At 35.1% G+C, this 12,256-nt stretch overlaps 1 protein-coding gene across 5 annotated transcripts in view; it reads right to left on the bottom strand.

Annotated features, from left to right (window-relative positions):
* The window catches only part of Eya1 (EYA transcriptional coactivator and phosphatase 1), a 150,086-nt gene extending 146,593 nt beyond the window's left edge, over positions 1 to 3,493 (bottom strand). For 3 of the 5 annotated variants that reach the window (XM_027947492.2, XM_071601995.1, XM_034635755.2), the window contains exon 1: positions 3,366 to 3,493. In XM_027947492.2, the coding sequence (XP_027803293.2) occupies positions 3,366 to 3,489 (124 nt within the window). In that variant the 5' untranslated portion in view covers positions 3,490 to 3,493. The remainder of the gene's footprint in view (positions 1 to 3,365) is intronic. The other 2 variants (XM_027947506.2, XM_027947514.3) reach the window with 1 other exon arrangement.
* Positions 3,494 to 12,256: the final 8,763 nt, after the last annotated feature.

Genomic DNA, 12,256 nt, shown 5'->3' with positions numbered 1-12,256 from the left:
CATTAGTTCATTTGGAAACCTATCACTCCTAATGGTGCTTTTTTCTCATTGCAGGTCAAGCGATCATTTATGTTACTCTTTTACTATTTTTATCTAGCTACTTGTACTTTATGTTTCGAAGATGTATAAGCTGGGTAACACCAACGGTTAATTGCAACAATCATGATTCAGAGAGGTTGCAATATCAAAATGAGAAGAGCTGAAAGTTTTAAAACATTCAAACTATTATAACTGAAGAACATTTACTCTAGGAAATTAAAAAGCTCAGTATATGCAGCTTTAGCTCAGTGCCTTTCCATCTTTATCCCTTAGATGAACCTTGAAAGTAGGCACTAGCCTTTGAGGACAGAACCTACAAACACTGAGTCTTATGATAATTTGGCAGCAGACGTAAGAAGAAACTCAATATTCTCTGCCTCTCCATTCCGTTCCCTTCTTGTTTGTTCTTTAGATGAAGTTATGGTTTCTTGATTCAGGAGATTTTCTTGTTTTCTTTGCCTCATTATAGGGACAAGTGGTGGCAGGAAGTGAAAAAATGACTGAGAGAAGACAACCCTACACAGACTCAGGCAACCCCAGCAACTGTGTAAAGTAAATGGAGTTTTGTTGACCTAATTAATTTCAATTGAGCTGAGACTATTTTAAATTGGGCTGCAGAAAATTCACTTAAATCCAAATCAGTGTGTGTGTGTGTGTGTGTGTGTGTGTGTGTGTGTAACTGGAAATATTTGTGGTAGAGTTAGGGGAGGTGATATTTTCAAGACTTAAATTTTAATGAATTTCTTTTTCATTTTTTTTCATTCCTCTAAGGCATTGGTAAACACTGCTGTTTTCTAACTAAATAATATCTTAAGGAATAGGAAAATCTATAATGATCATATATCCCAGGGAAGCTTGCCAGATGTTAATGAATTAACTAATTTTAAGCTTAACTCCTCTAGCAGTGGCTGAAAGGAATGAAACAAGTACACAATGGAACATATAAGTAGCACAATAAATGACTTCACATCTTCACAGCAACCTAAAACTTTATGATATTTTTCAGATCTAAATAGCTTTGTAGCATGGACCACGGAAGAAAGTTTGGGGTCCATACTTTCACAGTGTCTGGTGAAATAAAGCTAAACATTTCAGAGGATTGCCAAAAATTCCTTTTGTGCTTTGAATAATTCATACTGATACTTCTAACTTCACTTTCCAACCCTTGCAAATTATGCCAATGAAGAATGCCTGAAAACAGGACAGAGATGAAATACCATGTATTTTTTTTTAAAAAAAATCAGGTCTAAAAAATGCATTTAGAAGACATAGAATTTTTTTTTTAAAGAAAACAAATAATTTCTGATTATTTCCCAGACCAAATGGTTCAGAGATCCTACAAATACCTAAAATATTGTATTCTTTCAACCTTATTTTGGTTATGCAAAAATCTCACAAAACACAGCATCCCTGAATATGAATGTGATATCAAGCTCTGAAATATAAATATTCAGAAATATATTAGCACTAGTCACACCACACCTCATTCACACAAAGCCATCCTCAAACACATACTCTGCTTCAATACAGGGTGTTTCTTATTTGTAGATGACTTGCCAATAACATGTTGAGAAAATGAAAACTTCTTACTACCATTTCACATACAAATAATTAGCTATCAGCGTTTAATGATTACTCTTTGGTGTATTCTATTCGGCAAAATAGTTCAACTGCTAAGTCTCCTTAGTTTTAAGTTACTTTAAGTTGTTGTCTTATCTGGCCTTTACAGTAATGGAGTGACTGTCAAAGGCTTGCACCCTTGGCCTTTCTGTGGCTACCCAGCATGCTGGCCCTGGAGTGGGTGTCAGAGCAGGGACCTGCAGTGGGCTGTGTGACTATATCCACAGCCAGTCTGTAGTCCTGCAGGCCTGCTTCCACCTGCAGCCAAATCCCAGAAGGTGTGGAAAGATGGCTGCTTACTCGCACTCGCTCTATGAAATCTACTTGTTATACACTAGAATTACTTTCCTATAAGTAATTTTTTCTCTTTGACTACTGAAATGGGAAGAAGTTTCAGATAAAAAGACACTTTATTCAGAGATTAATTTTTTTTACTAGATCAGCAAAGTTTCTACTTTTGACAACAACCAGTTTCTATAAGCACTGGAAATAAATATACATACTCTTCAAGAAAAACACAGAACAGTTATATATGAAAACAATTACTGTTGATACACAAATCAAGACATCTTATGTCAGAAATAACTGATTCTATAGTTTATCTTTTACAAATGTCATAGCTTTATAGATCTCAAAAAGTTTCACTAATAAATATTAGCAATAATTTTATAGCATTTACTTTTGTTTATTTTCAAAACTATATGAAAAAAAGATCACCATAGTAGTTTGGAATTGATGGTTAAGGGTTTGTCTATGGATGGAATTGTAACATGGATAATTCATTGGACTTCTAGTGAAACTTATTTTCTAAGTTCATCAACTTTCTGAGGCTTAGTAAAAAATAAATATGCAAAAATCTGTGAAGAAGTCATTTTTAATAGGCTAAAATAGAAATAAATATGGTGTAATATGTAACATGTCCTTCTATGTGCTGAAATTACAAAAACATGCATAGCACCTAAATGCACATAACAGGTATTGATACATACATATAACCTTGTATATTTAGATTCAGGAATATATGAATTAAAAAGGTGTTTCTGTTCATACAAAACTTACTCCTGTGTTATTTATCCAAAAATAATTTTAAAAGCACTGCTTATACTTACTTAAACTTTTAAAAAGTAAATACATTTTATGTACATTTTTCCAAATAAGCCTGCATATTTGGTAAACAATTAAGTATTTCTTGTTTACTTATTTATATTTTAATTGCCAAAGCCACAAGAACACTAGGCATGCCAACTATTTTATTGACCTTTAGAAACAATCCAGTCCAATTTTACAGTTAAGTAAACTTGATTGTATTTAATAACAAAATGGAAAGTAAAATAAAGGAAATGATTCCAAATTTTCATTGCTCATAGAGTAAAACAAAGAAAATTGATAGTGTGCTGTAGACATGATCGACAAGGAGATAAAAATAAACTCCCAGGTTCAAAATGTCATGCATACACATATGTATAAGATGTGTGCGCATATATATGCATCTATGTAAAATAAAGCCAGTCTGTAATATAACCGTAACTAGTAACATCCAGCAGCTAACTAATGAGGACTACTGATTCATAAGCCAAATTACCTAAAGAGAAAATAGAACAGCAGTATAACAGATTTGACAACTGAAATCACAACCACCTAATAATGAAGCGTATACTGAGGAAGAAACAAGGTGCAAAGCAAACAGTGAGAAGGCAGACACTCACCTTCGGTGCCATTGGGAGTCATGGAATTACTATTTATATGAGAGTTATCGAGTTTGGGGCCACTGGGGGATTCACTACTACCACTCAGACGGCTATGCGGGCTGGTTAGATCCTGCATTTCCATAGACCTAAAGACAAGAAGCCTTCCATTTGACAGATGTACCAAATTCATAACACTGCTATTTAATGTGCTAACGACTTGACACCTTCTTTGAAACACACTCACACAAAAGTCCCATTGTATCTCTTTTCTTAGACTCAAAATAGTTAATTCTGCATTTTTACTTCAGTCATTTTCACTACCTGCACTATTAAAACATGTCACTTACTCTACCTATCCAGCCCAACATTCACAAAAATTCCTCTTTGGAACTTTACATATTGTTTCAAGTCATAAGGTCTAATGCTACACAGTGACATCTATTTTCATTTTTAAAAAATGTAGTCATGGTTTTCTTTTTATATTTAAAAAAAAAAAAATCCCGAAGGCATTTTTCCCCCCTAAAACAGAGAGGAAACTATGTAAACAAGTGTAATAGAAAAAAAAATCACTTTTCTATTCAATCTGTTTCATCTAATAAATTAGCACTAGGTACTTCCTTATAATTTACCACCCAATTGTAATTTAATGGGTCTCCAAACCAAATAAAACACTTGAAACCTATAGTCTAGTGACAGGGAATGAGATAGTCCTGATGCATGTGTTTACTCTGGCAAACTACTTAATTGTTCCTCTGTTTCCCTTGAAACAAATGCAGCATTAAAACATTATGATGTCGGCTCACTTGTTTGCTTTGTGGATTACATACAGCGTGCCCAATTGAAAAAGGATAAGGCCAACATACAGTGAGTCCCTATGAGCATTAGCACTTGGAATACCTCAGCTGTCACTGAGGGAAATAAGGACAATTCTACTTCAATGCTACAATTCTGCCTATAATGCTGCACTTTTTACTATATGAAAACAAGCCAGTCCCTTCTGAAAGGTCTCAGACTCAGCATGTACTTATTCTGAAGAGGTCCAAAAGTCAATTTCAGAGCTAGATTTATAATTAATACTTTCATTAATGAAGAGAAGAGAGGACTTACTTACAGTCACTCAAAACACATTCATATACTGTTTTCTGACAGCTACGTTTTAAATATCTGAGGCTCACATTCCCTTCATTTTAAACTTTATGTGCTTTTCTAAAAAATAAATAAGTAAGGGAGGAGGTTTAATGTTCTATATATGAAGCTCTTCATCCCCAACAGATCAATAAAAGGTATAGTCATTTTAATTGAGTGGCTGCACTTAAAGTGACTGTCGATATCAGTTTTTCAAACATCTTTAACATGAGCCATTTTACTTCTCAAATAGATCTTTACTTCCTCAGGTCTTGAAATCAAACTGGAAATGGTTTCAAGTGCAGTTTTTCTCTCCCAATTCCCATTTCACATTCAGTTTTCCTAACACCAGAAAATATCCCATAATCATTTTTAAACCAAGGCTCCTATTCCTGTCCCACACACTTAGGCATTTTTTTTTTTTTTAACAAGCACACACACATAAATTGTTAAGTAATTGCCAACTGAGGCTGTTGCTATTAATAGAAATAATTAAGAAATACTAGACAAAAATAGGTCTGGGTCACAGAAAGGTAATCTACAAAAATGTCAAATATCAATAATATCCTTACCTGCAACTTGAGGAAACAGCAACATCTGAACTGGTTTGAGATGTTTGCACCTGTGGTCAGGGGTAAGAAATTAGAAGCTGTTGTTATTGAGCTTCAGTGTCAGCTCTTAATTATACAGAGCACATGGCAGAGACCGACAATGCTCTCTTTTAACCAAAAGAGAAAAAAGAGGATACTGCTGCAGTGAAAGGCATATTGTCTTTAAGTTGAAGTCTCAACTGTTGTTTCCTCCTGCAGGTCTATCCTCCTCCTCCCCTTGTCAGGGGGGAAGGCAGCCAAATGACGGGATAGTGATTCATCACTGGCCTATGACAGCTGCAAATGGGATTACCCCTCCCCCAATCAACATGCAAAGCAGCCTTGCTCAGGCAGCTTGGAAAAGGTGCTTGGAAAAAAAAAAATAGCTATTAACAAAATGAGTGCGTTCAGCAGCAGCAGTTCAAGCAATAATCCCCCAGCATCCTCAGAACCTCTTTCAACCTCTGTTATCACCAACTGAAACACAGCTCCCGCCCACCCCTTTGACTCCTGACAATATCTTATCCTTATCGCGATGATTTGCTCCCACATTTACTATTTGTTATTTAACGTTTACTAAAACAGCTCCTGGGCACCTTTCAGGCAAAAGGATTAGGGGTCAATGGCAAAAGCAAGTTTTCATACCCAAAGTCACAGCACTGAACAATGTGCTTGTTTACCCATTCCAAATTAAAAGTCAATGAGTGCTTATGCAGCTATGCCCTACAACATACCAAAGTGGTCAGATTTTTTTTTTTTTTTGAGGGGTGGGGATGGCTAATTTTCTGTCTTCTAGACTAAAAAAGAGACTGGTAGTCGAATAATCAATTTAATGTCCCAGTTAAGCCAGCTCCTTAGTCTCTTTTGTTTCTAGATGAATCTGTATTTGGGGACTTCACTGAACAACTAACTTCACTACTGTGCTGGTTTTAATAGTCACTGCCCTACTGCCAGAGGCAGCTCTAACTGCCAGCAGGTGACAAAGCTCAGGTGAGCTAGGCTGCTGCTGGCTTCCAAGCTCAGCCTAACAAGTAGGCAGGCAGGAAAGAGCATTCTGCACAATGTTTAAATGGCTCAGAATTCCAAATCTTTGATGTGCATTTTCATTCAACCTGAACTGACATCAATTAGGGACACAGAACAAAGATGAGAACTGAAGCATCTCAAATGACATTAAAGTTATCCAACCAAACATCTTCTGTTGAGTCCTGTTATTTTTTAAATTATGATTTATGAAATTAAGACACTATCTTGCTGGCAAGAATAAAGCATCTTAAGGTCTAAATATCTTGGTATGGAGTTATGTGAAATTTCTAGGTATGATTTCTAGAATATGTGCAAGACAGAAAACAATTGTTAAAAGATGCTTGAGTGTTAAGTAGAAATGGCATCTTATGCCTGCAGATGTGCCTTTCTATGATGACAGAGTTCTGCAATTTTTGTTAAAATTAATGTTCTCACACAAGATTAAATGGTTTCTTTCAGAAACTGGAACAATATACCTCAAGGATAAATTCCCTTTTTCTCCCCCCCCCCACCACTTTAATACACCTGGAATAAATTATAGGTGAGAACTAACTTAGTTTAAGAACTCTCTTGGCTTAATTATGTGAGAGTATGTAAAGCACACTTTCTATTAAATGTTAAAATCCATTTGCATTTTAACATTAGCAAGAAAGCATAGTCTTGGAAATATAATTTTAGTTTTCACTGTGTACTTTGAAAGTTTGCTTATATTTGAAGTTTAACCTATCATATCTAAATTTAAAAGTCAAAACTGTTGTTAATAAAAACAATTTCAAGAATTGTTCTAACACATTTCCTCATTGAAAAAAAATTGCATTTCACAACACATTTCTTTTATGCTGGTGCAACCCAGTCTCTACTGTACTTTCATACATTACAATTTTTGAAAGTCCACAGCCATGATCTTCATTTCATTAAGTATAGTTCAGATATATTCTTTTGTGTCTCAAGGATTATTTAAACCATGTGTTGTGTGTTACTGTATTTAAAAATGACTCTTTAATCAAAATAACTTTAAAACAACTAATCCTCACTTAGGCTGGTCAGCTGAATCCACATCGTGGTCCAGGAAAAATAAATCTACTCTCAAGAATGCGAATGCAGACAACAATTAGACACAGATGTGAGCAAAATTAGTTACAGTTTACAAAATGCTACACTTCACATGCTTTTAGTTTTTTATGTGTAGTACAAGATTACAGTTCATAAAGAAACATTCTTATAATGACTTATCTAAAAAGCACACCTATTTCTGATTGGTGTTGATTTTCTCTCATGTTTAACAATGTCTAAGGAGATTTCTGTATTTTAAAGGTCTCAAACCATAATGTGTTTCAAAAATAATTAACTAGGGATATTTTCATTCAAAAGAGAAAAAATATTTCCACAGAAGTGCTGGTAAGCATTCAGTAAGCTCACATTTTCTGCTTTACACTCATAAACTTAATATTTCTTGTCATATCCTAATCTGGTATTTTTAATTCAAATGCTTCTATGAGTGCAGAAATATTTCCCATTGCATTATAAATGGCCATCTTACATTACAATGAAGTCATTTCACTTTAATGCTTTTAAAAACTCTTCGTATAGAATACACATAGTAGCACACTCACAGAGCTGTGGAAATACCAAGAAAAGATAGCAGAACTCCTTAGAATTTAAATTCAAAGATCCTCAACTAGTAACTTTGACTTCTGATTAGTTAATGAGGTCTTTTAAGTTTGCCTTTTTTTTCTAATTAAATTTATAATTCTTCACAGATGTAACTTTTGTTGATGTTCAATTTGTCTCTCTCATTTTGTTAAACCTCACATAGTACTTCTCCAATCCATTGAAGAGCCACATTAAATCTGTTAATACCATGCTCTTCAGCCCCAGAAATTATTTCCAGAAGGCAAACTTGCTTTGAGAGATCATCAAACAAGACTTAAGGTACACATTTTATCACATTTTCCCTACCACAGAGCTCAGGATGCAGAGCAAAATTCATGACTTTTGCACTGTTTATTATACTTTGCTAAATTACAAATCAAAAGCATCTGACAGAAGATCATGTATGAAGCCAAAAAGTTAATAATGTTCTGTGAAAAGTAAACTGTAAATGGAAAGGGATTCTAAATCTCAGCATCACACAGCAAATAAAATGTAGGTACTTGTCCAAATTATGGGTTTTCCATAGGGTTTTTTTTTTTTTTTTGCTTGCTAGAAGCAATTTTTATAAAATGACTATAATTTAAAACTTTTTTTTCAAAATGAAAAGAAATTTTCAAAGTGAAAGTACTGAACTTATCTAAATAAATAGAATTGGCAGGCGAGCTAGTTTTGTCCAACCACAGATCAACCTGAGTACTCCCAAATTTGAAAGACAATGGCAATTTTCTAATCAGAATGTATGTTATAGAGATATAAAAAAGTACCTTAGCCATAAATCTGATTTTTAAACAGAATATATTCCTGCTAAAATTTCTCCTTAATCAATATCTCCAACTGTGGTATTAGTGTTGTAATAAAAACCTCAATATTTTAAAGAAAAATCTAACCCTAAAACTGAAATGAAGTTGTAGGGAGAGACATAAAATATAATGTTAAAATGTCAACATTATATTTTCTTCTTTATCGAAAACTCCATAAAGTAAATGCCTTAATGCTTTACTGATTACTGATTATTTAAATATCCTATATTACTTTTTGCAAAATCTCGTTTAAAGAAAATGAAAGCCCTTATGAAACTAAAACCAAATAAGTATTCAAATCACAGTATTCTACCTATAGCTTTAGAGTATTTTTTTTTAAAAAAATAGCAATTATGTAAAATATTGAGCAAAATACTTTTGATAACTGATTAAATAAAAGTGATTTTATTCTCACTGCATGTTTTTCTTTCCAGTGTATTCTTTAAAAAAAAAAAAAAAATCCCCATTCGAATGGAAAGTTTCTTTTGAGAAAATCATTTATCATGTCTGTGAAACTCACATAGCAGTTGACTTCCATTTGGCACTCTAAAAGTGACCAGTGGCTCAATTAGGCTTCTATGTCTGTCACCGGGAAGAATTTTCAAAGATTGAAAATCTATGGTTGCCTGCTCACTTAGTGAACAATTTGGGCCTTAGGCGAATTCAAGTATCAAGGAAATCAAATATCAAATGTTTGATCATACAAAAGCATGACTATTCATGAATGCATGTCCTCAAATCCTAAGCAGTAGGGTAAAGACTCATACAAGCATAAAACCTACCCTGAAAGACATTATAAAAACAACCCCAAACCTATAAACTATGCTATATACTTAAGTACCAACTTTTTGTACCCCTTTACTATTTTAAGAAATGAAACAAAAATGCTTGTCTAAATTCAATGACAGCTCTGAATTTATTGAATTCTTGCGAATGCTAAACTTAAATGTGTTCAAAAAACTCCCCCAAAGAAATATAAGCCCATGAGTCATTAGCAATTCATATAGTGATTTTGAATGGCAAACATTTTAAATGATAAGTAAAAAGTCTTAAGAATCTGAATTTTCAACTCCAAGGTCCATTCAAGTCATATAAAGTGCCCTTCTATGACAAATACATTAATTGGGCAAATGTTTATTGTAATCACCTTTTGAAGATGAGCCTGTTTAATGTAAGGTTTGGGAAATTTGTTTATTGAAGCAAAAAGGATTATTTAAACAGCAAATATCAATTGTTATCTGTTGTCCATTCAAATGTTAAACCTCTCCTCATTTTTTCATATCAACTTAAACTGCATAGGGAAAGTCACCTATGTGTTGTGGTGGATGGATGTGTAACTAAACATCGCGCAATATTTGAGGCTTGTGCAGCAATTCAGAAAAGAGATTCGAAGTAATCTGCTTAGGAGACTGTGGCCTTGCCTACTGATTTCCAGAGATAGCACAAATCGTTGTTAGCAATTAATTTGTAATTACCTCTTAATGATCCTAACCGCTCAGATAATTTGGGGGTTAAGAATTCTATTTTTACGATGGAACCCTGTGGCTCATGAAGTATTAGGTACAAAAAGTGTCATCATTTTCCACATGCCATAATGTTGTTTTTTTTTTTTTCTTTTAAAACAAAATCCAAACAATCATAAAAGCGCTCCTGTTATCTCGGACTTTGCCCACAGGACAGCTGTTGTCAGTCACTAACAATTTTTCAAACAGTCAGCTTGTACTTACAGCGCTTACATCTGCCGCATCCACCCGTTTAATGTACTCCTCCGCGTTTTCTGGTTTAGCAAGCCTCCATTCCTGACATAGTTGGGCTCCGGGGAGGGACGCGCGAGGGCTCCGCGGCGCTCTCAGCGGAGCCGCGGCGCTCGTGGAGGCGGAGCGCGGGTGCCGGGGAGAGCCCGGCTGCGGGAGAAGGCGCCCGGGCGCTGCTGCAGGCTCGGGCTGCCGAGCGACTGAGCGAAATCGCTGGCCCCAGGAAGAACCCCGCCACAGTGGACGGCAACAGGAAGGCTTACAGTCGGAAGTGGCACTGGAGAGTTTCTACCTCGCCCCAAACTCGGAGCCATCAGCTCCCACCGTTCGGTTGGGTAACAGCTTTGCGCCCTGCGCTCTTTCCCCACCGAACTGCAGCCGCAGATAGCATCTGAGAACTCTAGACAAAGAAACAGCAGAATCTCATCCTTAGATTTGTTTGCGCAGCCTTGTAGGTCTGCCCATGAAGCCTCGGGGCTCGCTCTCTCTCTTTCCTCTCTCTCTCTCTCCTCTCTCTCTCTCTCTCCTTTTTTTTTTTTTTTTTTTGTTTTTGCAACGCAAACCACAGCTATTCTCTTGTCCTAACCTTATTGGTTTAAACGCAACAATTGAAAGGAGCACTGCTCTGTCTGACTCAACCTAACTGCTTTAAAAAAAAAATTATTATGTAAATGAACGCGCCCCACGCTATCTGAATAAACAGCTGTGTGAGAATAACTTGTGTGAGACACTGTCAACACACGCACATCTCCTGCCGCAGTAGCTCCCAATTAAGATCTTTGGGGAGTAGTTAGTTTACACGTTATCTTTTACACTTTTCCAAAACTTTTTTTTTTCAGGCCCTGAAACTTGGGGGATCGATACTTTTCAGATTTTTCCCTCCCTCATGTGCCTACCTACTAACAGGTTTGGCAAAGATAAAAAGTGGAATGGCTGATTCCACTAAGTGGGGAGAGAGAAAGCAAACGTGTAAGCTATTATCACTTTAACAATGAAAGCCTGACTCATGATTCTGCAAGGATTTCTAGGATGGCAAGTCTTCAATGAGCAATTCTTTGGATACGAACCAGACAGTATTTCAGTATTAGTATTTTAAAATTATTTTTGAGAAAAGATTCTTTTCACCTATAACTTTCTTTACAGTCCATTCTTTAAGAAAAAAAAAAAAAAACAACTCAGAATCTATGTATGATGAGCTGTACGATTTACCTAAGAGAGTTAAGCTTCAGTTAAGATATCATACTTTATGGAGATAAATGACTTCATTTATAAGATCAATTACTTAATCTTTATGTTGATCCCAAATATTTGAAGAAGGCATCACTTATGTGAACTAATGATTATATTTTAATTTGCCAGCCCTATACCATAATTCAAATACAAATGTTTATTCTGATACTAGTTACTCATCATAATTAATTTGCACTCTAAAATGAAATTTTTATCCCCATTGTAAATTTCTTAAAACCGTTTTGTCACTACAAATAATACTATTCTGTATTTGGAATTTTTATTAAAAATCAAAGTCTCCTTTTTTTTTAGGTTCTCACCTTGGTATGAAAAGCATTTTAAAAAACCATAGTAACTTTTTAAAAGATCATCAACTAATAAAGCAGATAGTCACAGTCTTACCTTTACTTTGCTAATTTGTACCTTAAAGCACCATTTCAATGCAAACAAAACAAAATGAAAAGTTTATAATGACCAAAATTCAATACAGACTTTAATCCTCTCCATCTCCCTCCCCAAGGATGCCAGTCTAAATTCCTCAGAAAGGAACACTTTGTCAAACCTAAGAGACAGCTTAAACTGCAAACTCACCTAGGATTTTATTTTGTATAGTAGCGGCAAGGAATCATGGGCTAGGCATCTACCATATTTGGGAAGCAGATCAAAAAACAGTTGATTGCTATTGGATCTGCTCCTATGCACAGCAGAAATAGAATTATGTTACCACCTAC

The sequence above is a fragment of the Marmota flaviventris genome, chromosome 15, assembly GCF_047511675.1.
Source record: "Marmota flaviventris isolate mMarFla1 chromosome 15, mMarFla1.hap1, whole genome shotgun sequence".
Classification (NCBI taxonomy): domain Eukaryota; kingdom Metazoa; phylum Chordata; class Mammalia; order Rodentia; family Sciuridae; genus Marmota; species Marmota flaviventris.
This window is presented reverse-complemented; position numbering and strand designations above follow the sequence as displayed.